This window comes from Ambystoma mexicanum, chromosome 11 (assembly GCF_040938575.1).
Source record: "Ambystoma mexicanum isolate Mex_15411 chromosome 11, UKY_AmexF1_1, whole genome shotgun sequence".
Taxonomy (NCBI): Eukaryota; Metazoa; Chordata; class Amphibia; order Caudata; family Ambystomatidae; genus Ambystoma; species Ambystoma mexicanum.
In genome coordinates this window covers 999,590,312-999,614,711 of record NC_090934.1, presented here as the reverse complement: position 1 = coordinate 999,614,711, position 24,400 = coordinate 999,590,312, and the positions used below count along the sequence as shown (strand labels likewise).

The 24,400-nt window shown below is 48.0% G+C and overlaps 1 protein-coding gene across 1 annotated transcript in view; it reads left to right on the top strand.

Annotated features, from left to right (window-relative positions):
- FRMD5 (FERM domain containing 5) overlaps positions 1 to 24,400 on the top strand; it is a 914,572-nt gene that overhangs the window by 654,364 nt on the left and 235,808 nt on the right. The window contains exon 7 of the mRNA XM_069624191.1: positions 3,553 to 3,640. Within this exon, the coding sequence (XP_069480292.1) occupies positions 3,553 to 3,640 (88 nt within the window). The remainder of the gene's footprint in view (positions 1 to 3,552; positions 3,641 to 24,400) is intronic.

The following is a 24,400-nucleotide window of genomic DNA, read 5'->3' as shown; positions in this document are numbered from 1 at the left end:
TCGCCCCATTGCTTGAACCGGCCATCTACCACCAGATCCCCCAATTTCTGTATCCCCAACCTTTGGAAGCGTTCCTTGAATTACTTCTCGTGGGAGAGTGGGATGCCTATTACATCATATACCGGTAGCTCTGGGTGGTAGTCCGGAGAGCATTTTAATATTTGGGCTAAATGCTTCCAAGCCCTACACGACACGACAGATGGGTGGACCTCATTTCTCGGATTCGGACCCCCATCTCCCCAGAGTAGACCCATTAAATTATTCGGGTATGAGACCGCCCTGGCTACCTTTATGTGCGGGGGTTAGGGTGTGCGAAGTCCCAGCCCACAATATATTGCAGCTGAGCCACTAAGTAGTACACCTGCATATCTGGATTAACCAGTCCGCCATGCTCATACTTGGAGGCGAATGTATCGTACGCTATGCAGGGTTGCTTGCCTGCCCACACCAGTTTAACCATCATTTTCTCAATGCGGGTCCAGTATCAGGTCGGGGGCCATATTGGTACATTATTGAAAATGTAAAGCATCTTGGGTAGCATGACCATCTTGGCCAGGGCAATGCGAGCAGCCTGGGAAATCGGAAGCCAAATCCACGACACCATCTTCTGCTCCAGAACCTCTAAAACCTTTATGTAGTTATCCTTGTACAGTGTTTCTGCCTTTGTAGAAACCTCAATCCCCAGGTATCGCAGCCCTTGTGGGCACCAACAAAACTCTTCTCCCACATCTTCCCGCCGCACCCCTGGGGCTAAAGCGAGGACCTATGATTTATTCCAATTTATCCGGAGTCCAGACAGTTCCCCGAATCTGATCACTTCCTAGGTCAACGGCACTAGGTTCGTTCTGGGATGCTTAACATATAGTAAAATGTTGTCTGCGTACAATGATATAATAGTGCGTGATGCGTTCACCCAGATCCCTCGCTGCATGTGAATGTCCCGGATGTGGCACGCCAGTGGCTCCATAGCCAAGGCGAACAGAGCAGGGGAAAATGGGCAGCCCTGCCGAGTACCCCGCGTGGGGTAGATGAATTCTGAGATCACCCCATTTGTATATATGGCCGCCCTGGGGGCCGTATACAGCAACTTAACCCAACTGATATACGCGAGGCCGAACCCAGACCATCGAAGCACTTCGAAAAGGAAAGTCCACTCGTTGGAATCAAAGGCCTTTTTGGCGTCAAGTGCTGCTATTGCTATAGGGACCTCGGGATTCACGTTATGCATAAGATTAAATAGGCGTTGCAGATTATGTTGCGTAGATTGGCCCTGGATGAAGCCATCCTGGTCTGGGAGGACCAGCGCTGACATGTGCGGGAGCAGTCGATCAGTCAGGATCCTAGCCAATATTTTATTATCTGTATCAATTAATGATAATGGTCTGTAAAACGCCAGGTGTCGGGTCTTTGCCAGGCTTGGGAAGAACTGTCACTAGTGCTGATCTGGTAGTTTCGGGGAGTACACCCTTAGCCATGGCTTCCTCATATACTCGAATCAACTGGGGTACTAGAATATTTGCATATGTTTTATAAAATTCAGCAGTTATCCCATCTAGCCCCGGGGCCTTACCATTTGGGAGAGCCTTAATTGCTTTATGAATTTCCACTTCCATGATTGGGACATTTAGGGCCTCCCCCTGCTTTCGATCCAACCACCCAAGCGCGATTTTGTCCAGGTATTGCGTGATAGCGTTGTGCCCAGCCACTTGTCGGGACTCATATAGCCGAGTGTAGTATTCCCTAAAATCCTCATTTATCCCGAACAGATCTTTAATAGTGTTTCCATCCTTTCCCATGATTTCCATAATAGGGGTATTTTTGTGTTCTTGTTTTATAGCCCATGCCAAAGTTCTGCTGGGCCGGTCCCCCTCCGCATACCTCGTCGACGCTATTGGGTCACTAGGAACTTTTCTTCGCTGGCCGCCATCTGTTTATACTCCTCTCTACGCTCCTTCAGACTGCGCTGGACTTCAGGAGAGTCTACCCTACCCTGTTCATTCTCTAGCTCTCGACTAGCATCTTCTACCATCCTCATGGACCTACGGATCGATTTTAACACCCCTCCTTCTTTTGATATACAGCATCCTCTAATGTAGACCTTGAAGGCCTCCCATATTGTGCTCTGATCTGGAACTGAGCCTTCATTAGCTTGAAAGTAGGTACCGATATCTTGGCTTATTTCCTCCCTGAACGCCACGTCTTGCAAGGCCGTGGCTCTAAACCGCCACCTAAGCTGTCTATGTGGACTAGTAGGGGACACAAATTGAGCCAATACTGGTGAATGGTCAGAAAGGGTACGGGGAAGTATAGAGGTCGTTATGACTGATCTGGCAAGGGAGCTGGACGCCATAATATATTCGATTCTCGATGAGCTATGATGTACCCCAGAGTAAAAGGTGAATTCCCTAGCCGCCGGGTGTTCGCCCCGCCACACATCCCGAAGGTCATGGTATGTGGAGATTGAAGACCACGCCTTCGCCGCTTGGGGAAACACCTGTTGTGATGTTGCGGACCTGTCCATCTCCAGAGAGAGGGCTAAGTTAAAGTCACCGACCCAAATTATCTCATAGGATGGGTACTTATGTATATGTCGGGCACATTGGTAAAAAAATTCAGGTGTGTCTGTATTAGGGGCATAGACCCCACCTACTTATTATGATTCCTTTTTTAATGCCCTGAGCAATGAGCCAGTGTCATATTTAAACTTTGCAATGAGATGCACACTCTCAGCATTCTGAACCTTTATGTTTCTCACCACCTCAGGTGAGAGAAATCAGTCCTCATATCTAAATGCGTGCAAAACATGTTAATGTCACAACATTTTCTAAGCCCAGATGATCATAAAACATTCTTTCGATTCTTTCACAACTCCTCCGGCTTTCTGTACAACAGATCTCTGCTACTAGATTGCTCTACTCTTCACATTAAATTGGGAGTACTACCACTTTCCCAGTATCTGATGCATTCTATGAACATTGCAAGGAAAGCAGGGGTTTTGAAGAGAAAGTACTGTCTAGAGGCACATTACAAACCAAGAAAGCCTTGAAACAATCTTCACTCCAGTTATCTTGTTTCAACTCACTTTTGTAAGGTGACTTCTTGAGTGTGGGCATTGGCTATGCTCATATAATTATTCTCATTCCCACTCAGGTTGTAATGTAGGGGCTTTCACTTCATTGAGGGAAAAGGAAGATCACAAGATTGATGCAGTTAAAATTGGGCTTCACCTCATTCGTAGGGAACACTTGTGAATTTCATGGTTGGCCTCATTCAGGTTCCGGGGTAACACATAATTCTGTTGGAACATGAGAGCCTGGAAACAGGGAGGAGAAGCATGGATTCTCTTGGGGGTATGACTCGTGTTCTATATGATGCTCTGATGGAGTTCCTGATGCGCGGGTGGTTTTAGTGATGCTATTATGACTTGCATGTTCTGAGGATTTGTCTGATGCTCTCAGCTTGTGTTTGTATGTGGCTTGTATAGTATGTCAGATTGGGAGTGGGAGTGGGCTGTTTTGTGATGCACTGATATTTCTTGTGTTACTCCTGCAGCGGCCTGACCCCGGCATCCTCTGAGCTACATTTCCTGAGGAAGGCGCAGACACTGGAAACATACGGTGTGGACCCACATCCGTGCAAGGTAGCATGGAGATTGCTCTGAGCCCTGGGGTGGGGAATGCTTCGCATGAGAGAGGGAGAGGGGTAAATGGTCTCTTCCTCCCTAGTAAAGCACAGAACATGCCAGTTTGCACATGGGCCCATCTGCTAGGATTTGTATTCCTGGAGTTTGGGACTACTTGTACATCTTGCCTCCAAGTTGTTTTGATTCCAAACTCATTTGTTGAGGTTTCCAGTTAAATGATGATGGAAGCTATGCTCTGTATATTTTGTCCCTCAGTACTGGTTTTGGAGACTCCAGTTTCCTACTGACCAGAAGAACGGCAGTGTGCAGTGTTCTATCTCATAACTGTATTGTTAAAGGTTCAGCAAGTGGAAGAAAGTTTTTTCTGGGGTTTCAGATTACAGAACATGGCACTGTACACTGTGAGGATCTCAACAGCACAGGGCAAAAGAGGCACAGAAGGTGTATCGTGTTACCAGAGTTCCCTCTCCTGGTAAATGGCTATACTGTCAGTATTCTGAAAGAAAGTTTGCAGCAGAGTGCTCTTTGACTGTGAGACTTGGTCCTTCCGAAACAGTGATTGTGGTGGTGGAACAGGATAATGGTCAGTTCGGGGATAAATGATATGCCACATTTTTACTATCCGCTAGAACTATAAATTGATAAACTGCCTTACATAAGACCTATATAAAAATTCGATGCTACATATTCTAGGCAGGCAGAAAGAAGCCATGTCAATCCTCTCTTCTGCTAGTGCTGCTTCTGTATGTAGAGCTCTGGTTGGATCTCGGATCATAAAAGCAAGATTTATCCACCCTGACTTCGAAGGAGAAGGACATGACCCCAACTACAGTCCCGAGCAGGTGCCAGGGAAAGGGCATCATAATTCAATTCCCTGGGGTAATCAAACGTTTGTTGGCACATTCTCTTCCATATGCTCCATAAACTCTCTATCATCCACGTATTAATTTATGTCGGCATTCTCATGTATTTGCTGTCCCATAGCTTGAGAATAGAATGGTGCTACACAACTGAACTCATGAGGATGATGAAATAAAATAATATAGGGCTACAGATTGTCCCTGTGTGGGTAGAATTGTTCCAAATAAATGTGTGGCGTTTTTAGTCTTCAATTTCGGAACAAAGGCTGTTCATCAGGATTGGGCTAAATTAATTTCAAGGATGGGCATGCTTTGAATTGGTCCTTGAGGATTCTATACTGGGGACATTGCAGCTTTATACTGTGGCTTACATTTTAGAAAACTGAGAAGTGTGTAAGTCATAATCTTCTTTCTGTTGTGGAGAGGTCCATGATGAAGAATATATAGTCCTGATGAAAGCAGCGGTACAATAATTAGGGCTCCGTGTACCAAAGCTAGTCATCTTCTATATTGTAGTTCATGTTTTTTTGTTTTCGTGTGAGTGCAATTTTTGTACTTAAACATGAAATTGGATTTCAAAATGTGTATATGTTTGTCTATATGTTTGAGTTATAAGAAAGTTTGTTGTATTGCTGTCGAGATTCATATTGTTTTGTGTTTATTCTTTTGTATGACGTGTTAGTTCATATATGTGATTTTAACCTTTTAGAAAGAAACTCATATTTTCATATGAATAATAAAAATTGAAGGTTTTGACTTGATCTCATTTGTTAGGTCTTGGTTAAAGACATAGATACTATTCTCTGCATCATTAATGGAAAAACTGGTGCTAAGAGGTCCTTAATTATCTCCAGGAAAATTGTATTAAATTCCGAACCCAAGAGCTCCTGACCTGCTCCAAAGGAGAACCGCAATCCCTTCTGTGGATTCATCAATTCCCAAGAGAAGAAAATAATCCCTCTCATTACGAGGTCCACAAACACCCAGGTGCTACATACACATTATCTAGATGTGGCTAAGGCACTCACCCATGAGAGTATGGACCTTCGTCTGTGGGGCCTCTACAATCTTGCGCTCTACCTGTGAACCCTGTGGTCCTGCTAGTAACCTTACAGGTTGGCTGTGGGCATCTAAACCTCTCTCCAGCTGGTACCATGGTCCTCTGGGAATTTTCTGCATAACCTTCCTGCCTGTTGCAACCTCCCTGAGTGAGCTCCATTCACATTCCACTGCAATTTACTAAGAGTAACACTCTTTGTTTGTGCAAGGCTGGGCGGTGATGGCGGCACAGTTTATTGTTGGGGAGGTACCCACCCAAAGGCTGATCAATAACTTAAAAAGGGTGAATGAGGGTTGGGATGAATGCCATGTGTGCTGGATAAAGGGTTGGTTTACTGTTCTGAACTACTGTGGAGGAAAGGAAAGCCATGTTTCTGAAACAGAGACAAACAATGGTGGAACTGAAATTCTATTGAAGCTGTAGGGATGAAATGCAGAAAATAAAATACTTTCAGGGGGTAAGCAGCCACGTTTGGCCAAATAAAGGAGGCAAGAACTATCTGAGAAAATTTATCATCCCGAATATTTTACCCTACAAGCCCATTCCTCAAACAAAACATTTTCAGTCAAGGTCTGCTTCTTCTGTGGTGGAGGTATTGGCTCAGTTGAAAAGCTTTTAAAGTTCAGATGAGCCACAGAGGCACAGAGTATCCCACCACCCCTGCATTGAGTATTTACAGCATCACTAAGCCATTTGTACACACCTTCCACCTCAGTGCTAATATCTCCCGGCCTCCAGTGCCTATAAAATGAACATGGCACCAAAGATTTTCTTAAAACCCAACAGAGAGGGAGCGGGTAGTTGGGGCCACCAGGGAAAAAGACTGCAGCATAGATTGTAATACATTTTGTTGACTATGAAATAGTTATTACATCCATCAACATTAAATGCTATTGTATATATTTACTTTTTTTTTTTTAAGCACAACATTGCTCCTTCAAAGCACTTCAGAACCCCTTTGCACCAGGCAGTCTTTATACTCCATATCCAGTCTTTATAATGCACCATTTTACTGGTGGTGTACAGTTAGTAAATGCTGCACCTTGCAATTCAATGGATTTGGCTCAAAATTCAATGGTTGTGCTTCAGATTTAATTAATCCCATACCGTGTGTAACAAAGGAGGTACTGTACTTAAGCACACTGATGTACTATGCACTGCATTCGTGGTTTTGTGCATGGGCCTGATTTTGGACTGTGGTGGTGGTTACCATGTACACAGTGCTTACTCAAGTGTCCTGCGCTGCCTTGCTCCTTACTCTTCCAGAATCCTGTCTTGTAATGCTAGTGTACCAGCGTGGTGGGACAAGGGTATTGAGCTGTCTCTTTGCCTGTAGTCAGATCACCAGTGACCCTTGGATTCTTTTGGTGGTCTCCGAAGCCATCAAGTATCCCTTGCTCCCTGCCACTAAATCTGATTTCACCCACCAGAGTGTCTAAAAAGGCTGAGAGTTATGGGTCGACCCATCACATTGGACCTTCACCAGTACAATGGTTATCTTCCACAGAAGTACTTCAAGGTGGTGAGTCATGGTGAGATTCTTCAAGTCATATAAGAAAGCGATTGGCATTGTGCCTCATACCTGAAAGATGTGCCCTTCCACATACTCATCTAGAAGTATCACAGTAAGTTCCTGAATTTTATGCCAAGGGTTCCCTGCTTGGTATGTAGTGCTGACAGTGCAAGAACCCTAGGCGATAAGGACCACCCAATGCTGCAGAATGGTGACCCCGGAAGAAGAATATGGCAATCACTTGGGGGAGTGCACTACAACCCACTTGCATAGCAGTGGACAGCCACATTTGATGTAAAACCTCCAGTCCAGAATTCTTTGTTCCCAGGACCAGAGTAGCGACACCACTGAAGGCCAGACAACGAAGTCCTCCTTTGAAAAGCCAAACAAGAGAAACAGGGCACAGTTAAAATCCAACTCTTCCCATATGAGAACTAGTGGAAGTCCCTTCAAGACAGCCATGCAATGCTGTTTATATGAAGGTGCTACTGGTACACGTAAACCATCACTGGAGGCATCTCCAGATGATTTTGAGGGGTGCAAAGTTTGTGAACCCAATGCTGGGTCTGCAGACCACTGCGACAGAAGAACACTACATTTCAAATAGCAAGAAGAACACTACATTTCAAATAGCACAGAATCGGCAGACCTGTAACCAGACCTGCAGACACCAAGAATGCCATAACTCAGAGAATGGGCTAGTTAAGCTCGATTCCAATTCCCCAAGCACTGAAGGGGAGGGTCACTTGCCAGATGCTCCCAAACCCCATACAAAGCAAGGCAGGCGCGTCCCGTCATTACAAAAGTAAGTAATACAGGCAGGCAGCGTTGTACAGGGCAACTGAGCCAAATCCAAGATGATGGCTGTGTCACTTCTTACAGCATCTGTTTATCTAGACCCACCCAAGGGGGAGTTAATGGAAGGTAACCAATCACAGCCTATCGCTCCCCACAAACTACAGGTGCACATAATCGGGTAGCCAGCCAAAGGGAGTGGCCAGGATACTAAAAGTCACTTTGTCGGGTTGTTGGGGCAGAGGCAGGACAGTGTTTAGAAGGAATTGGCAAGGAGGTAGAGGAAGAAGTGTGGAGACATAAGGAAGAGACTACAGGAAATTAGTGCATTGGAGTAGGAATGGTTAGGAGCCAGAGTTGTAGAAGATTCGAACAGAGATTGGGAGAGATCAGCAGTAGGAGGGAAAAAATTGGTTGGAAGGAGGGTCGAGGATTGTCAATGGAGGCTAAGAAAAATCAAAAAGAAGAGATTGCGGATTGTTTGGATGAGGTTGGGGAAGTTTAGAAGGAGATGAGGAGATGCTGTGGTTCGAGCAAGGAAAGGAAGATGTTCCACAGAAAGATGTTCTACCAACAGCAGGGGGTGAAAATCAGGGGAACAGAGGCACTCAGTTTGGTATTTAGTTTTATAAAGCGCAGACATTCACCCCAAGGCATCTTGGCGCTATTGATGTGGCAATGATGTGAAAGACGAGGTGAGCATGTAACAGTTGGACCTTATTTAGAAAGATAGAACAAATCAAGGGAGACTGAATCAGTTTTTTTCTAAATGATAAAAGATTAGTCTAATTCCGAATAGTCAAAGGTGTCGAGTTACATAGTTTTGCAGCCTGAATCAAGAAGACACAACCTCCTTGGCTCTTTTAAAATGGTGTGGAACTTGCACCAGTCTTTCATTGCCTGATCTCAAGTTACGCCTAGGTGTGTACCATTTGAACCCAGATGACAAAGGAGATTTGCTAGGAGAATTTAGAATTTTAAATACTATACAAGGCTCTGGAACATTATTCTCTTTTTAACAGGAAGCCAATGCAATGCGTGCAGAGCATGTGTGAGGTGTTCAGATCTCTTAAGCTTCATCAGTATACTGACAGCTGTATTCTGGATTCTCTGCAGCTATTTCAAAGATAAGGATGGGGGACCCAAATAAACACTGTTATTGTAATCCAGCCTTGGTAAGATAAAAGCATTCTTCACAATGATCTGCTCTGCAAAGGTCAGATAAGGCGGAATATATCTGATTTTTCTCACAAAGAAGAAAAAAGATTTAGTTATCACTCCCAACTGTTTATTGAGCGTTAGTTCGTTATCTATAATAATACCAAGATTGTTTATCTTTTCTTTAGGTTCTGAACATTGGCCGAAATTACCAGGCCAGAATGTTGTATTCCAAGTAACTGGACTGGGATTAACAATCAAAATCAGTTTTTTCAGGATTCATTTTCTGAGAATTGGCATCAGACCAACATTTAATCGCTGCAAGACAGTTTCTAACCCTATCACTCCATAGACTGTTAGTAGGTTTGAAATCTAGGAGGATCCGAGTACCATCTGCATAATTGCAAAAGGATATCCAGGAACTAGTTATTAAATCCATTGGTGTCCCCAGGTACAAATTAAAATGCAGCACCCCGAGGAACACCAAAGTCCACAATATATAGTTGCGAGGTGACATAATCTAACTGAACTTGGTGACGTCTATTACAGCCATGAATTCCGTAATCCTCAAGCCTTGATGCCAGTATCTGCTGATCTACAGTACCAAAGACTGCATAGAAGTCTAAAAAGATCACAATGCTGAGCTTTTTCTCATCCAACCTTAACCCGAGATCATCAACAATGGCCATGGCTATCATTTCAGTACTCTTCATCAGTCTGAAACAATGTTCAGCAGGGTGGAGTATTTTATCATTTTCCATGAATGCTTGCAATTGCTTAGCTCCACTCTCTCCAACTGTTTGGCCAGAAAAGAAAGCTGTGCAATTGGCCAGTTAATGACCGTTCTTTACCATCTACGCTAGGATTTTCTGATAGCGGTTTAATAATGACCAGTTTCCATTTTACTGGAAATATTGCAGTCTTTCGAAAGGAGTTAAATAGATTTCGAGTTTTGGCCAGAAAGGGCGGATGCAAAACCTTAGCATTCCTAGGGGGCATGATATCCAACAGTGAGCCCAATGTTCTAGCTGTCCAAAATAGTAAGAAATGAGTCAGACAGTTTAATAGCTTAAATTCCCCCAGGAACATGTTATTATCATTTTGCCTAGTTCCTAAGCTTGGGAGGTTAATGGTAGGTATCTTATTTCCCAATGATAGCTTTGATAGTTACAACTTCGTTTAAAGTGCAGAGCTAATTGACCCACTAAAGGTAATGAAGCTGGTGAGTCAGAGATTTTGATCTTTACCCAGATTATTTACCACATGAAAGTGTTCCCTTGTGTTATTGACTGCTGTCTCAATCATATTTCCATACAGACTTTTCATTTTCTTTTTTCTTTTATAAAGCATTTGAAGTTATTTTAGCTCCCTGAGGGAGGCAGGGTCATAAGATCTCCTCTAAATTCTTTTAAAATGTTAAATTATCCTTCTCGGATTGTGTCATTCTCGTCTCAAATCAGGTTGTATAAAGTTCTACTTATTGGGGTAAGGGTAGTTGAACCAGTACTTTCTGTAATTAGTTTCCAGGATCTTGTCCACACTAGTTTATCTGCAGAAGCTATAGGTTTTTCTATTGTTATTTTGGGACTTGTGAATGGAATTTCTTCATGGTATGAGACCGGGATTGGGTAGTCAAAAAGACTTCCTTACACTGTGTGAAAATGTGGTCAAGTGTATGTACAGCTTTGTGAATAGGATAGTTAATAAACGGCAGATAGACCATAATGCTGCATAGAATCAATTAGATGATTTACTACCAATATTGTTTTATTTGCAGTCCAGTAACAGAAATCACCCAATGCTATAATCTTATAATTTTTATGAAAATATCAGCAATAAGATCAGACTATTCTTTTCTTAGGTCGATAAATTAGTAAGATGACTATCTGTTCAGATGGCGATGTCTGTATTTGTATTGAAAACGATTCCATCAATGCAGTATTCGGTATGAGACCTTTGAACGTTTTAACATCTGATTATAGAGAATTGCTAGGCCACCACCCATCTTATTTGGAACCGTTTTTGATAGCCAGATGTTTCTCTATTGCAGGCCCACAAGCGTGGAATTGGCTTTCTGCTAACATTCGCGAAATTGAATCTTTCTTGCAATTTAGAAAGCAATTGAAAACATTTCTTTTTCAATAACAGCTCTTGACCGTCATTTTCAGTTAGCCTTCTCATGATGTAACATCTGTGCCCAGATTCAGTCTCTGCCCAGTTTCTTGTGAATATGCGTTGCATAAATATAAAAATCAAATAGCCATTTGTTTGGGGGCGTGGCTACGAGGGCCATGTAGGAGGACGCGATCTGGAGGAGCTCCCCAGATCCTGAAATGATCCTGGTGAAATAGTGCATAACAACGTGTCTATGACTGCTGAAAACACACATGTCGATGTGTGAACAGTCTGACTGAGCTTGGTGAACTTTTGGAAGGCGTGGGAGGAACAGTGGTGGAGTTTTCTGCGAAAAAGATAAGGAGCGCCAGAGACGGAAGATGAAACAAAATGGCCGACCAATGACCGGAACAAAGGAAGGAGCAGGCAGCACGGTGGTCGGGCGATAGGAGCGAACTGTGTGCGCATTTGTAACTTGCGCAGAACGCAGGCCCCCTGGGTCATGTCTAATAGAACAGTGAGACCGAAGGCGAAGCAGCCCACGTTGGACGACTTCGCCAAGACGTCCCCTGGTCCGGAAAGTTCCAAGAGCAAGGATAAGTCGCCTACGGGCGGCATCCCTGCAACGGGTACTAACCAAGAGGTCCTGGCTGCGATTGCGGACTTGAAGGCGGCCTGGGAAGCTAAGCTTGAACTGGCCGTAACTGAGTTGAAAACGGCATTGGACCTTAAGGTCGGTGAGGTGCAGGAGGAGGTGAATTTACTCCGGCAGGACGTCAGGTCCTTGGCAGAGCGCACTGAGACCCTCGAGAAAGAGGTGAGCCCGAACACCGTGGATTGTGCCTCCCATAAGGCCGAATTGCATGCCCTGGTGCAGAGAGTGGGCAACTTGGAGAACAGGGCGGAGGAGGCGGAAGGACGCGCCCGACGGAATAACATTCGCATCGTGGGCCTGCCAGAAGGATCGGAGGGCCACGATCCCACGGAGTTCGATCGAATCTATGCTTTGCAGGAGATACCCGGAGGAGCCTTATCTCAAGGATTTGCGGTGGAACGTGCGCATAGAGCTCTAACAAGGAGGCCGCCGCCGGGAAACCCACCTAGGCCAGTAATTGCCAAAATCCTTAATTACCGGGACTGGGAGAGAATACTAGAACACTTCCGCAAGGGAGGAACGATTACACGAGGAGCGGCAAGCATAACGGCCTACCCGGACTATACCCTGACTGTGCAGACGGTAAAGCGGAGATTGAGAGAGGCGGGCCATAAATACATGTTGCTGTATCCGGCGAAATTGAAAGTTTTTCATAAACACAAAACTTTGTTTTTTGAGACTCCGGAGGACGCCATGGGATGGCTTGACGCGCAGGGATGTCCTCAGGAGCCTGACGTTCGGACGGGAAGAGGAGATGGAGGAAATAAGTAGTGCACGAGGAGGGTGCTACAAGATGGCGCGGAATAGGTCTCTGGGACTTGATTATAGTCACTTGAGCGGCCTTAGGCAGAGAAGGTCAGACTGTTTCACAATATATTATGAGCACTGTGACTATTGCTGTATTTAGGGGAGCCTTGCAGAGCGGATCTCTTTACCCCATTTAGTAACTTTAGTTAAGTGGCCATTAGGGCGACTTCACCCTACTGAGCTCTGGGCATTGGTTGGTGCTTGCAGGGCTAGATGTGGGGGTGCTTGAGTTCCATGGATGGAGCTGGGCAGCAGTTGGGGAGTGTGGTGTTGGGGAAGGGATGGGTAGAGGGTGGGGAGGGAAGTGGGGAGTTTGGGGTGTGTATAGTTATGGGGAGTTCGAGTTTGTACATGAGGCTACAAGAAAAAGCCAGAAGGCTGTATCTGTATCGCGTGGGCAGGTGGGATTTGCTGCACGGGGGGAGGATACTTATGAGCTATGGGGGATCTTAAGATCGTAACGTGGAATGTCAGGGGACTCAGTAGTTACTTAAAAGGGAACAAGGTCATGATGTATTTGAAAAGACAGAAGATTGATATTGCCCTGCTGCAGGAGACGCATCTGACTCGGGAAAAGTTGGAACTGGTGGGGAAGAAGTGGAGAGGTATTGTAGTGGGCTCTCCATATTCTGCCTACGCTAGGGGAGTGTTGGTCTGGGTGGCACTGCACGTTCCGCTCCAACTTACACAAGAGGTGGTGGATACAGAGGGGAGGATGGCCATATTGAAGGCACTGGTGGAGAATAAGGAGGTGTGCCTTGTAAATACGTATGCCCCCAATCAAAACACAGCGGCATATTTTAGGACTCTGTGTACCAACCTGGGTGCGTGTGTGGGTGGGGCGGTTATTTGGGGAGGGGATTTTAATTGTGTGCTGAACCCCAGGGTAGACAGATCTGATGATAAGATCGATAGGCCCACCCCAGTGGCCAGGGCATTGCAGACACTGCTCGATGACTTCGGGCTGGCAGATGTTTGGAGGCTGAAACATCCTAATGAGGAACAGTATTCGCATTACTCAGCCCCGCAACAACTGCATACATCGGGGACGAGATCACACATTATTTCGAAGAGAACGCTGGCAGTGTGGATTCGGCGGGCACGCTCTGGGAAGCCTTTAAGGTGGTATTGCGGGGTGCTGCCATTGCTAAATCAAAGGGCCTGCAGGGTGGGGTCCTAACGGAGTTAGGGGAAGCTGAGGATGAACGGGAACTCAATAAGGGAGGAGGGGATGCGGAGCCAGTACTTAAACTACAGCAGTGGTGTGCAGAACTTTGGGAAAGGCTCTGCAACCTCAACTATAAGAAGTATGTTGAGAGACAGCATGCAGGTGGGGATAAAACGAGCCGTCTCTTGGCGTGGTTATACAAGAGTGAAACCCCTAGGCCCCCGATTAGGACGATAACCAGAGAGGATGGAGAGGTAGCGAACACCCAGGAAGGAGTCAATGAGGCATTCTTAGATTATTACAGGGCACTATATGAGGACAAAGGGGGGGGGCAGCTGAGAGGAGATAAGGGAAACTTTAAGAGATATGGGATTACCTAAGATTAGTGCCGAAGAAAGAGAGGAGCTGGATGCACCGATTACTTTGGAGGAATTGGAAGAGGTCATGAGGCAGCTGCCCACCAGTAAGACCCCGGGTGCGGACGGACTCCCTAGCGAATTTTATAAAGCATATAGAGAGGAGGTACTCCCCCTCCCCCCCCCATGCTAGAAATTATTAATGAATCGTTTGAGGTGGGTCGGCTGCCGGAATCGCTTAGAGAAGCGATAATAATACCGCTCCCTAAGCCCAACAAACCAGGGCATAGCTGCGGCTCCTATAGGCCCTTGTCAATGCTGAACCAGGACGGCAAGTTATTGACGGCGGTTCTGGCCAAAAGATTGCGGAGAGTTATTAGTAAATTGATACATCCGGACCAAACAGGTTATGTCCCCAACAGAAATATAACCCACAACCATAGGCGACTCCACCGGGTGATTGAATGGGGGAGCAATAGCGAGGGTGAAATGGCGGTTGTGTCCCTAGATGCAGTCAAAGCTTTAGACTCAGTCAGGTGGTCGTGGTTGCTGGAGGCCCTGAAGGAATACGGCATGGGGCCGGGCTATGTTAGGTGGGCGGAGTTGCTGTACAGTGAGCCGCTGGCTAGGGTACATACAGGAACAGTGATATCCGAGAGGTGGCAATTTAGCAGAGGCACCAGACAAGGGTGCCCCTGGTCCCCGATGTTATATATTCTGGTCCTGGAGCCCCTGGCAGTGTACCTTCGGCAACAATATAACATGATAGGCATTGAGATAGGGGGAGAGAAACACCTAATATCCCTGTATGCTGACGATTTGCTATTATATTTGAAATATCCGGAGGAAAAGCTTCAATATATTCTGGAGGTAATGGAAAGGTATGCAGAACTGTCTGGCACAGCGGTGAACCCCCAAAAATCGAGCATATTCCCATTGGGTAGCTACAGAGGAACCCTTCCGGAGCGGTTGCCAGTGTTGCCAATACCATGGGCGGTTGGTTCCTTCCGCTACCTCGGAATAGAGGTGTATCACACGGTAGAGGAGGAACATTTGCATAACACCGAGGTGGCTGTGGGAAAAATCCATATAAGCATGAAGTTTTGGGAGAAGTTGCCGTTGGCGATGATGGGACGGGGGCGATGCTCAAAATGGTGGTCCTACCCATGCTTTTACATTTTTTCAGCAATATTCCGTACATGATACCTAAGAAGTTTTTTGCCAAGCTGAATAGTATGTGCAGAGACTTCCTATGGCATGGCACTCGGAATAGAGTGGCGCAATGGAAGTTGCAGAATTTCTATGAAAAGGGGGGTATTAAGCTGCCTAATTTTGAGGCCTATTATGTAGCTAGTCAGTTGCAATATGTGGTCAAATGGCTCTCTGATGAGGTAACTCCCGAATTTAGGCTGTTTGGACAGGACTGCACTTAGTTCTACCTGAAGGAAATTATTTGGTTGCCTAGGTCAGAAATGAAGGAGCGCCCGGGAATGATTTTGCTGGGGTGGAAGATATGGCGTAAAGTATGTCGAATGATGGAGGACCCGTACCCGTGCTCCCCGCAGGTGCCGTTGGTTGCCTTGGCAGGGGAAGACAAACAACTAAGGATGATAATCAGGACCTACTGGGAGTCGGTCGGGCTGGTTACATTGGGGGATGTCTGGCAAGAGGGGGCAATTAAGGATTTTGAAGGACATGGGGAAGAGGCGGGCTTGCATAGGGGCCAGTATGTCACGTATCTAAGGCTGGTGCAGAATATTCATAAAATATGGCCTGAGACTGTATTGGCGGAGGAACCAGACGCCACTATGGGGACAATATATGACATATCAGAAGGGGGGCATGAGATCTCTAGATTGTATGAGATGGTGATGACCCGGGTTGGGAAGGAATTGACACATTTGTGGTTGGATTGGGAAACAGAGGTGGGAGCACAGATGGAAGATGGGATGTGGGAGCGTGCTATGGGATACCACAAGAACGTGTCAAGAAATGCCAGATTACAACAAATACAGTTGTATATAACGCACAGAGCTTACATGACTCCGATGAGAATATCGTAGTTTGTAAATGCAGGACGACAAGCGTGCCCAAAATGCGATAAGGAAGATGCTGATACGACACACATGTTTTGGTCTTGCCCAGTGATTGAGAGTTTCTGGAGAGAAGTGGCGCAAAAACTAGCGGACAAAGGGGTCACGCTCATTATAGATACGGCCTGGGCCTGCCTGTTGGGAGGGTTTCCCAGACCACGGAAACTTAAACATGTTGGGAAATTGAAGGACTTGGAATATGTGCTCGCAAAACGAAGGATTGCCATGGGATGGAAGCAGTGCCATAAGCCACGGGTGGAGGTATGGTGGCAGGAATTGCAGAAATGGGCGGAGGCTGAAACGGTGGTATGGCAGGAGGCATGTAGCAAGTGTGGGGAAGAATAAGTGAGTACCCTGCTGGCATGGAGAGTATTAATAGCAGGACTGTTTGGAACAATAACCGATTCTGCAGCCTCAGAAGGAGGTGATACCCTGCCACACGCAGCAGATACGGAATGAGAAGGACAAACAAGCTCTTGAGGGGGGAGGGATTGGGGGAGCAGTGGGCTTGACTAATTGATGTTCATGTGATTCTTGCAAAAAGCGCTGCCAGTTTGGTTTGTATTGTTTGTTTTAAAAAATAATAATAAACCATAAAAAAAAATAATAGCCATTTGTGTGTGGCAGGATCATATCTGCCAGGGATAGTATATACTCCTACGTCCCGTCCCCTTTCCTCCATACTTATGGGACATCTCTCCATCCTGTGGGACGGGACCGGAGCACTTTGTAAAAAGCATCCACATTTTTTTCAAAAATGTGTCCCTCCTCTCTTTCCTGCGCGGGGCCCGGCACGCGGCCATAACCCCGCCCAGCTTCGCTCCGCCCCCCCGTGCATCGCCCATCAGTCCTTTTCTCCGCACGATCGGGGCCGAACGCACTTGCATCCTCGGAAGAGTTTTCTTCCCTGTTTTCCTCTCTGGCTCTCGCTAGCTTTCGTTTACTAGTCTGTCTATGTCTTTTAAACTAGATTTTCCAGACTGTTCATCGTGTCACCGTCGCTTCGCGAGGGCGGATCCCCATCCTCTTTGTTTAGAGTGTTTGGGTCCGGAACACCGTTGGGACTCCTGTTTTTACTGTGACTCCCTTTCGGTCCGAGCACTTTAACGTCGGTTGGAGAGGTGGGAGAAGGTGTTCGGACGAACTCCTCCTTCTCATTTTCAGGCGTTCATTGAAGAGAAGAAAAAACGCCTGGTAAGTTATTTACTTTTCAGAGCACCCCGGCCGGGGGATACCTTCCTGGGTTCCTCTCGTGCCGGGAGGGGCGTTGATCGCTCTGTTACCAGGGTTCGCCCTGAGGTGCCTGTCGGGCCTAATAATTCTTCCAGAGTTTTCTCCGAGGGTCTCCGTAAGGGGCCTGTGTTCACCGGAGTACGCTCCGAGGCCCCTCCTGTGGGGGCTATTTGTACACCCAGTTCTACTGAGTCGTGGGGTACCGGAGCTTTCTCTGAGGCCGCTCTTTCGGCTTCCCTCAAAAACAAAACCGGGGTGCGCCCCGAGGCCTTGGCTGGGCTTGAAGTTACCGAACGGATGTTCGAGGCCCGTGCCGATAAGGCTTCTACCGGGCCTAGGTCCGAGGTCCCTCGTACAGAGGCTAAGGCTACCAACAGTTCTGAGGAGCCGGGCAAAGCCCTGTCGGTGAAAGCAGTTGCTCACCGTTCCCGCTCTTGTGGTGATACCAGATCTGTTGAGGGGGCAAAGAAGAAAGTTTCTTCTTTTACCGGCAGTGCCGAGGCCCTTCCTTCAAAGGCTCAGTTGGCGGTTGGTATGTCGCAGAAACATTCCAGGCCTCATAGTACCGGCTCTGCCGAGGTTCCTTACGTTAAGGCTAAAATTAAGACCCCTGACCCATTGACGGGGACCCCTGCCTCACTTCTTCACGTGCCGCAATTCCCCTCAGATGAGGACAAAATGGCGGCCGTTCCTGCCACGACCACAGCGGCCATTTTAGGTACTACCCCTACAACTACGCCATCGGCCCTTGGTGTAGGGTTTGGTCCTTTGGGTGAACCTAAGGTCCCTTGTGCGCATCCTTACCGGCCGGTTTATGATTGGAACGCCCGGATGCCTCTTCTGCACAATGTTTTGTTGCCCGTGGGGACGGCTCCCTTGATTTATGTGGATACGTCGGTGGAGGGGCCGGTGTGGCACCCTTCCCCGTTACGTCCCTGGATTTGTCCACCTCATGAGAGGCCTCCTCAGATTCCGAAACAATCTCCTGAGGACGCCTTTTTCGGTAAATTTCAAGCGCTTATGCGCACCGACCCCATGAGGGAATATTTCAAAGGGCTTTTCAAGGAGATATGTCCACCCACGCCTCCGGCCCCACCCGTTCTTCCGGTGGTCCCGCAGGCGCCTCCCTTGCCCTTGGTGCCTCCCCCTGCGCTTCCGCCTTTGCCACCATTGTCCCCAGTGGACAAGGCAGTGCCTGACACGGCTCAGCAGGATCCTGACCTGTCAGATGACCTTCAAGGCGATCAGGACAACGAGGACCTTCCCCGCTCTATCAGAGCCTTTCATGACCGGGTACTGGACATGATGAGTTTCTTAGATGTTCCGGTGCCCGAGGCAACCGCTCTGCAGGAGGGCGTGCTTTCTGGGGCGTTCACCTTGTCTCCCCTGGAGCGTACCGGCCTGTTCTTGCAGAAGGACGTTCTGGCCGAGGTCCGAAGAGTTTGGGAAAAGCCACACTCGGGACTTTTTGTCAATATAAAGATTGACGTGAGGTACAGGCTGCATTCTTCGGAAGAAGTGGCCTTGTCGTCTCTTCCGCATCCTCCTCCACAGTGGTGGCTGCGGCTACGTTGAAATCCAGACCTGCAGCATCGTCCTCCGCAACGGCTACTCAGGTCTAGGGGAAAGGAGGACAAGCTCCTGGACTCCCTAGGGAGGAAAATCTTTGCCAATTCGGCCTTATAGCTCAGGCAGGCCAATGCAGAATTGATTTTGGCGGGAGCTAACATGCGGATGTGGAGATGTCTGTCGGAGTTTGAGGAGCACCTTCCGGTCGAGAAGTTGGAAGATTTCAGAGGGGGCCTTTCCCGATGCCATGGTCTTGGCCCAGGATCTCCTGGAGGCTGCGGCTCATCACGTAGACACCTCGGCTCGGGGCCTGATGCTTGGGGTTGATACCTCGTGGCAATCGTGGCTGCATGCCACTAAGTTTTCGGAGGAAGTGCAAGACAAGGGTCTGGACCTTCCATTCGATGGTAAGGAGCTGTTTCACTCTTCTACTGATGTAGAGCTCACCAAAACCAAAGATAGCACGCAGACGGCTAAATCATTGTCTGTTCTGGTTAAAGCTCCTTTCAAATCCCAAAGACCTTGTCGCAAAGTCGACCTTCCTCTGGTTTTAGGGGCTTCCTCGACCGCAAATCTCGCAGAGTGGATACTCTGCGGGGAATAACCGCTATAGACAACAGTGTACGCGGTTTTTCTCCCTCTCCTCAGCCTCCTCATCAGGTTCAGGTGGCACCGCCACCGATAAGCCTGCCAAATGAGGGTTTTCCGCGCTCGCACGAGACCCCAGTGGGAGGACGCATTGCGTCTCATTGGGAGGCGTGGCAGACCATCACAGAAGACAGATGGGTCTTGTCAGTGCTCGAGCGGGCTTCTGCTTACCTTTACCCTCAACCCTCCTTTTCAGCTGTCGGGCTCACCCTCCCTCAAGGCCGAGGTTCAGAAACTTCTGCACCTCAGAGCTGTGGAACCCGTTCCCCTTGGGGAGCGAGGGGAGGGCTTTTACTCCCAGCTGTTTACGGTGCCCAAACCCAACCAGGCTGGCCTGCGCACCATCCTAGACCTTTCCCAGTTCAATCTTTTCCTATCCCAAGAGAAATTCAAGATGATCACGCCTGGCCAGATTTGCTCCTCTTTGCAGATGGGCGATTGGCTCAGCGTGGTGGATCTTCAGGATGCGTACATGCATATCCTGATTTAGAATCCACACAGGAGATACCTCCGCTTCTCTTTGGGAGAGGAGCACTTCCAGTTTCGGGAGCTTCCTTTTGGCCTCAGCTCGGCGCCACGTGTCTTCACGAAGACGATGTCGGTGATTGCGGCCTATCTTCGTCTCCAGGGTATCCATGTGTATCCCTATTTGGACGACTGGCTCCTACGCAGTCCTTGTCCGTTGGCAGCAGCGGGCAACCTCCAGTCTCTCCTTCAGCTCCTGTTCCATCTTGGGCTGTCAGTGAACTGGCGGATATCCTCCATGACGGTCTCACAGGACCTGACTTTCCTGGGTTTTCGTTGGAACACGATCGACTGCCGAGTGTATCTGACCAGGGACAGAATGCCAGATCTGTTGGCCACGTGTCAGATGTTTGCGCAGTCGGAGAGCATGTCGGCCTGGTGATTCCAGAGGCTTCTGGGCCTCATGGCCTCGTGCGTGCTGGCTCTTCCTCTTGCTCGTCTCAAAATGAGGTGGACCCAGATGGCCCTTCGGAGTTCCTGCCATCAGGCTGTGGACCCGTATTCCAAGCGGATAATGATTCCGGATTCCATGAGAGCGGACCTGGACTGGTGGTCGTCTCTCAGCAACCTGTCAGTGGGCGCGGGGTTTCAGGACACAGCCCCCATGGTGACGATCACGACGGGCTCCTCCCTTTTGGGGTGGGGTGCGACGTTAGATCTTCTTCAGGTCTCGGACCTCTGGTCGCCTCAGGACAGGCTCCTGCACATAAATCATTTGGAGCTTCTGGCGATTTTTCTGGCGCTCAAGGCGTTCAGACCGCTCATTGTCAACAAGGTGGTCCGCATAAGAACGGACAATGTGGTATCAATGTATTACATAAACAAGCAAGGGGGAACGAAGTCTCCCCCTCTCGTGGACCTGTCCATCCAGATTTGGGAGTGGGCCGTGCTTCATGGGGTCTGGCTGCTTGCAGTGCACATCCCGGGCCAGCTGAACGTCACTGCGGATGCCCTTAGCCGGCGGACAGTGGTCAGCTACAAGTGGGAGTTGAAGGCGGAGATCCTCTCATGGATTTTCTTGCGTAGGGGCACACCGGAGGTGGACCTCTTCGCCACGGCGGCAAACAAAAAGCTTCCTCAGTACGCCTCCAGAAGGGGGCTGGGAGCCTCCTCTCTGGGGGACGCTCTCAAGATTCCATGGCACAACATGAGAGCTTACGCCTTCCCGCCTCTCCCCCTAGTTCATCGAGCAATTTGGAAGTTTAAGAGCTGTCAACTGTTCTGTTCTACTGATAGCTCAGTGGTGGCTGGCCAGGTTTTGGTTTTCAGAACTTCAACACCTATCGGTGTGTCCGCCGATCAGGTTACCAGTAACACTCGATCTTCTTCACCAAGGGGAACAACAGATGTGGCACCCATCCCCACAATCGCTCAACTTGGCGGCATGGTGCCTGAGTTCAAGTCTCTAGAGAATTTGGGTTTGTCTGCGGATAACATGCACATTATCCAGGCAGCCAGGAAACCCTCGACCAGATCCCAATACAAGAGTAAATGGCTCAGGTTCTGTCATTGGTGTTTGGAGAAAGAATTGGACCCGAGGGTGGCAACGATTGACACCGTGCTGTCCTTCGTATTCTCCCTAGCAGAGTCAGGGGTTCATGTTCTGTCTTGCAGGACTTATCTCTCAGCGGTTTCCACTTACCTCTCTACAGACCGGTGTTCTTATTCTTTAACTAACCCGGTGGTGAAGAGACATTTTGCTGGCTTGACACGCATCTACCCTCCGGTTCGTAGTCCGCACCCGCCTTGGGACCTAAATGTAGTCCTGACGGCGCTGTGCCATAAACCCTTTGAGCCAATGGCTACGGTTGACCTCAAGTACGTGTCCTGGAAAGTGTCCTTTCTGGTCGCCGTTACGTCAGCGAGGAGAGTGAGTGAGCTCCAGGCATTGTCGGTGGAGCATCCTTTCTTGGTCTTTCACAAGGACAAGGTAGTCTTTTGGACAAACCCAGATTTCCTACCAAAGGTAGTGACCGAATTCCATCTGAATCAGTCGATTTACCTTCCGGTCTTTTATCCGAACCCTGCCTCGGAGGCGGAAAGGGTTCTACACTGCCTGGATGTCCGAAGAGCTCTTAAGTTCTACCTGGACAGGACTTCCGAGCTTCGGAGTTCTTCTCAACTTTTTGTGACCTTCAGTAACCCTCAGGGCAGGCCGGCGTCTAAGGCATCTATTTCCAGATGGATTGCCGCCTGTATCACGGAGTCTTTCACCGTCCAAAAGCTGAAACCTCCTAAAGGTATCCATGCACACCTGGTGCGTGGCAAGGCAGCCGCGGTTGCTTTTCAGAAGTATGTTCCCTGGGAGTCCATCGCTAAAGCAGCTACTTGGGCCTCCCTATCTGCTTTTTGTAAGCATTACTGCCTCGATATGAGCTCTAGAGCTGACGCTCAGTTTGGCCAGGCTGTGCTGAAGAATCTGTTTCAGTAAGGGTTATTTCCATCCACCCATAGTTCCTGTAAGGAGTGCTTGGGAATCTCCCATAAGTGTGGAGGAAAGGGGACGGGACGTAGGAGTATTACCAGGTTACTCACCGTAGAGACCACCTTACCTCTAGTCCATAGTCCCCTTTCCTCCGTACGCCCGCCCGCCGTCCCCTCTAATAAGGTTCCTCTGTTATTGCTAATGGGTCTTTGACCCTGCGATAGTAAGGACTGATGGGCTATGCGCGGGGCGGAGCCAAGGTGGGCGGGGTTACGGCCGCATGCCGGGCCCCACGCAGGAATGAGAGGAGGGACACATTTTTGAAAAAAATGTGGATGCTTTTTACAAAGTGCTCCGGTCCCGTCCCACAGGACGGAGAGATGTCCCATAAGTATGGAGGAAAGGGGACTATGGACTAGGAGTAAGGTGGTCACTACGGTGAGTATCCTGGTAATTCTCTTCTTGAAGCCAGGACTCGGTTATAAACAAAATATCTAATTTAAAGTTAAGTATAACGTCATGGATCATGAATCTGTTATTTACTATATATCTAGTATGTAACAGCATATTACTCATGTGGCTAATCCCATCGTAGTTAATATCTGTACCTTGTAGAGAAGTCTTACTCAAAATGAGTTTGTGTCTCAGAAATGTTTGGGCAGAGGTAAGCTTTGATCAATGTTAATACCTTTTAAAACTTCTATCACCTTGTTATCCGCTGGAATGTGTGTGCTAAGGTGATTCCTTAGCATGTCCATATAAGTAAAGAACGTTGATTTTATATTAGACGTGTTTATGTGAGTGGTTGGAGGTGATATAGCAAGAGAGACGGAGTGTGAGGAGCAGTCAATGTGGAAACAGGAAGGGTGGTCCATGGCAAGAGGTAAGACCCTGAACTGTAGTGGTGGAACCCATGTGGACACCAGTGTAGACGCAGAAGAAGAGACCTAGTCAAGGGTTAGAGACTCGGCAGATCCAGGAGCAGAGAAGCAGAGCAGGATTCAGCTCCCAATTTAAACCATTGTGGAAATGCAGCTGATGGGAGTGAGTAAGTTGAATAACTCACCAACCCGGGGCCCAGCAGTAAATACTTAGTGTTTGCTTTCAGAAAGTCAGTTCCCAGAATGTGAAACACAGTAAGTCTGGGTATTGTTTTGCAGGGCAAAATGCAGGCTCTTGTCGCCCAGGGTCTTGAACCCTGAAACCAATGACTACCCCAATGCTAAAAAGAAGAACACTTGTCCTTTATAGGAGTGGGACCCACCAACCAAAAGTGAAGTCAGCTAAAGGGATGGCTCCAGGAGGATGGAAAAATCACCACATGGCAGACCCCAGCAGGCTCAGGAGGCAAAGGTGTATGGCACACTAGCAAAAATGCCCCATGCAGCAGGACAATGGTGGTGACAGCAAAGGCAGTCCAGAGAAGCAGACATAGTGTGGTGTTGGTGCTTCCAGGCAGTAGCAGCTTTGGAATCCAAGGTGGAAGACCCTGGCAGAAAACAGGATTGCCCGCCTGGCTCAAGCAGATCAAACACAGAGGCCCCAACCACAAAAGTGTAGTGGTCTGCCCAGGAACTGATGTAAACTAGTTCAACCTACTATGGAGGCTGCCATCTTGGGCTCACTAACGTACCGCATGGGCATAACAGCCATTGTAGACCTGCCTCAAGGTTTCCCCGAACAAAGGAAGCCCCTACAGATAAATGGTTAAGAATAAGACTTGTCCCATCTCTCCAATGGGGAGCCACCTCTTTTGATACTAGGAAGGTGAGCCCGC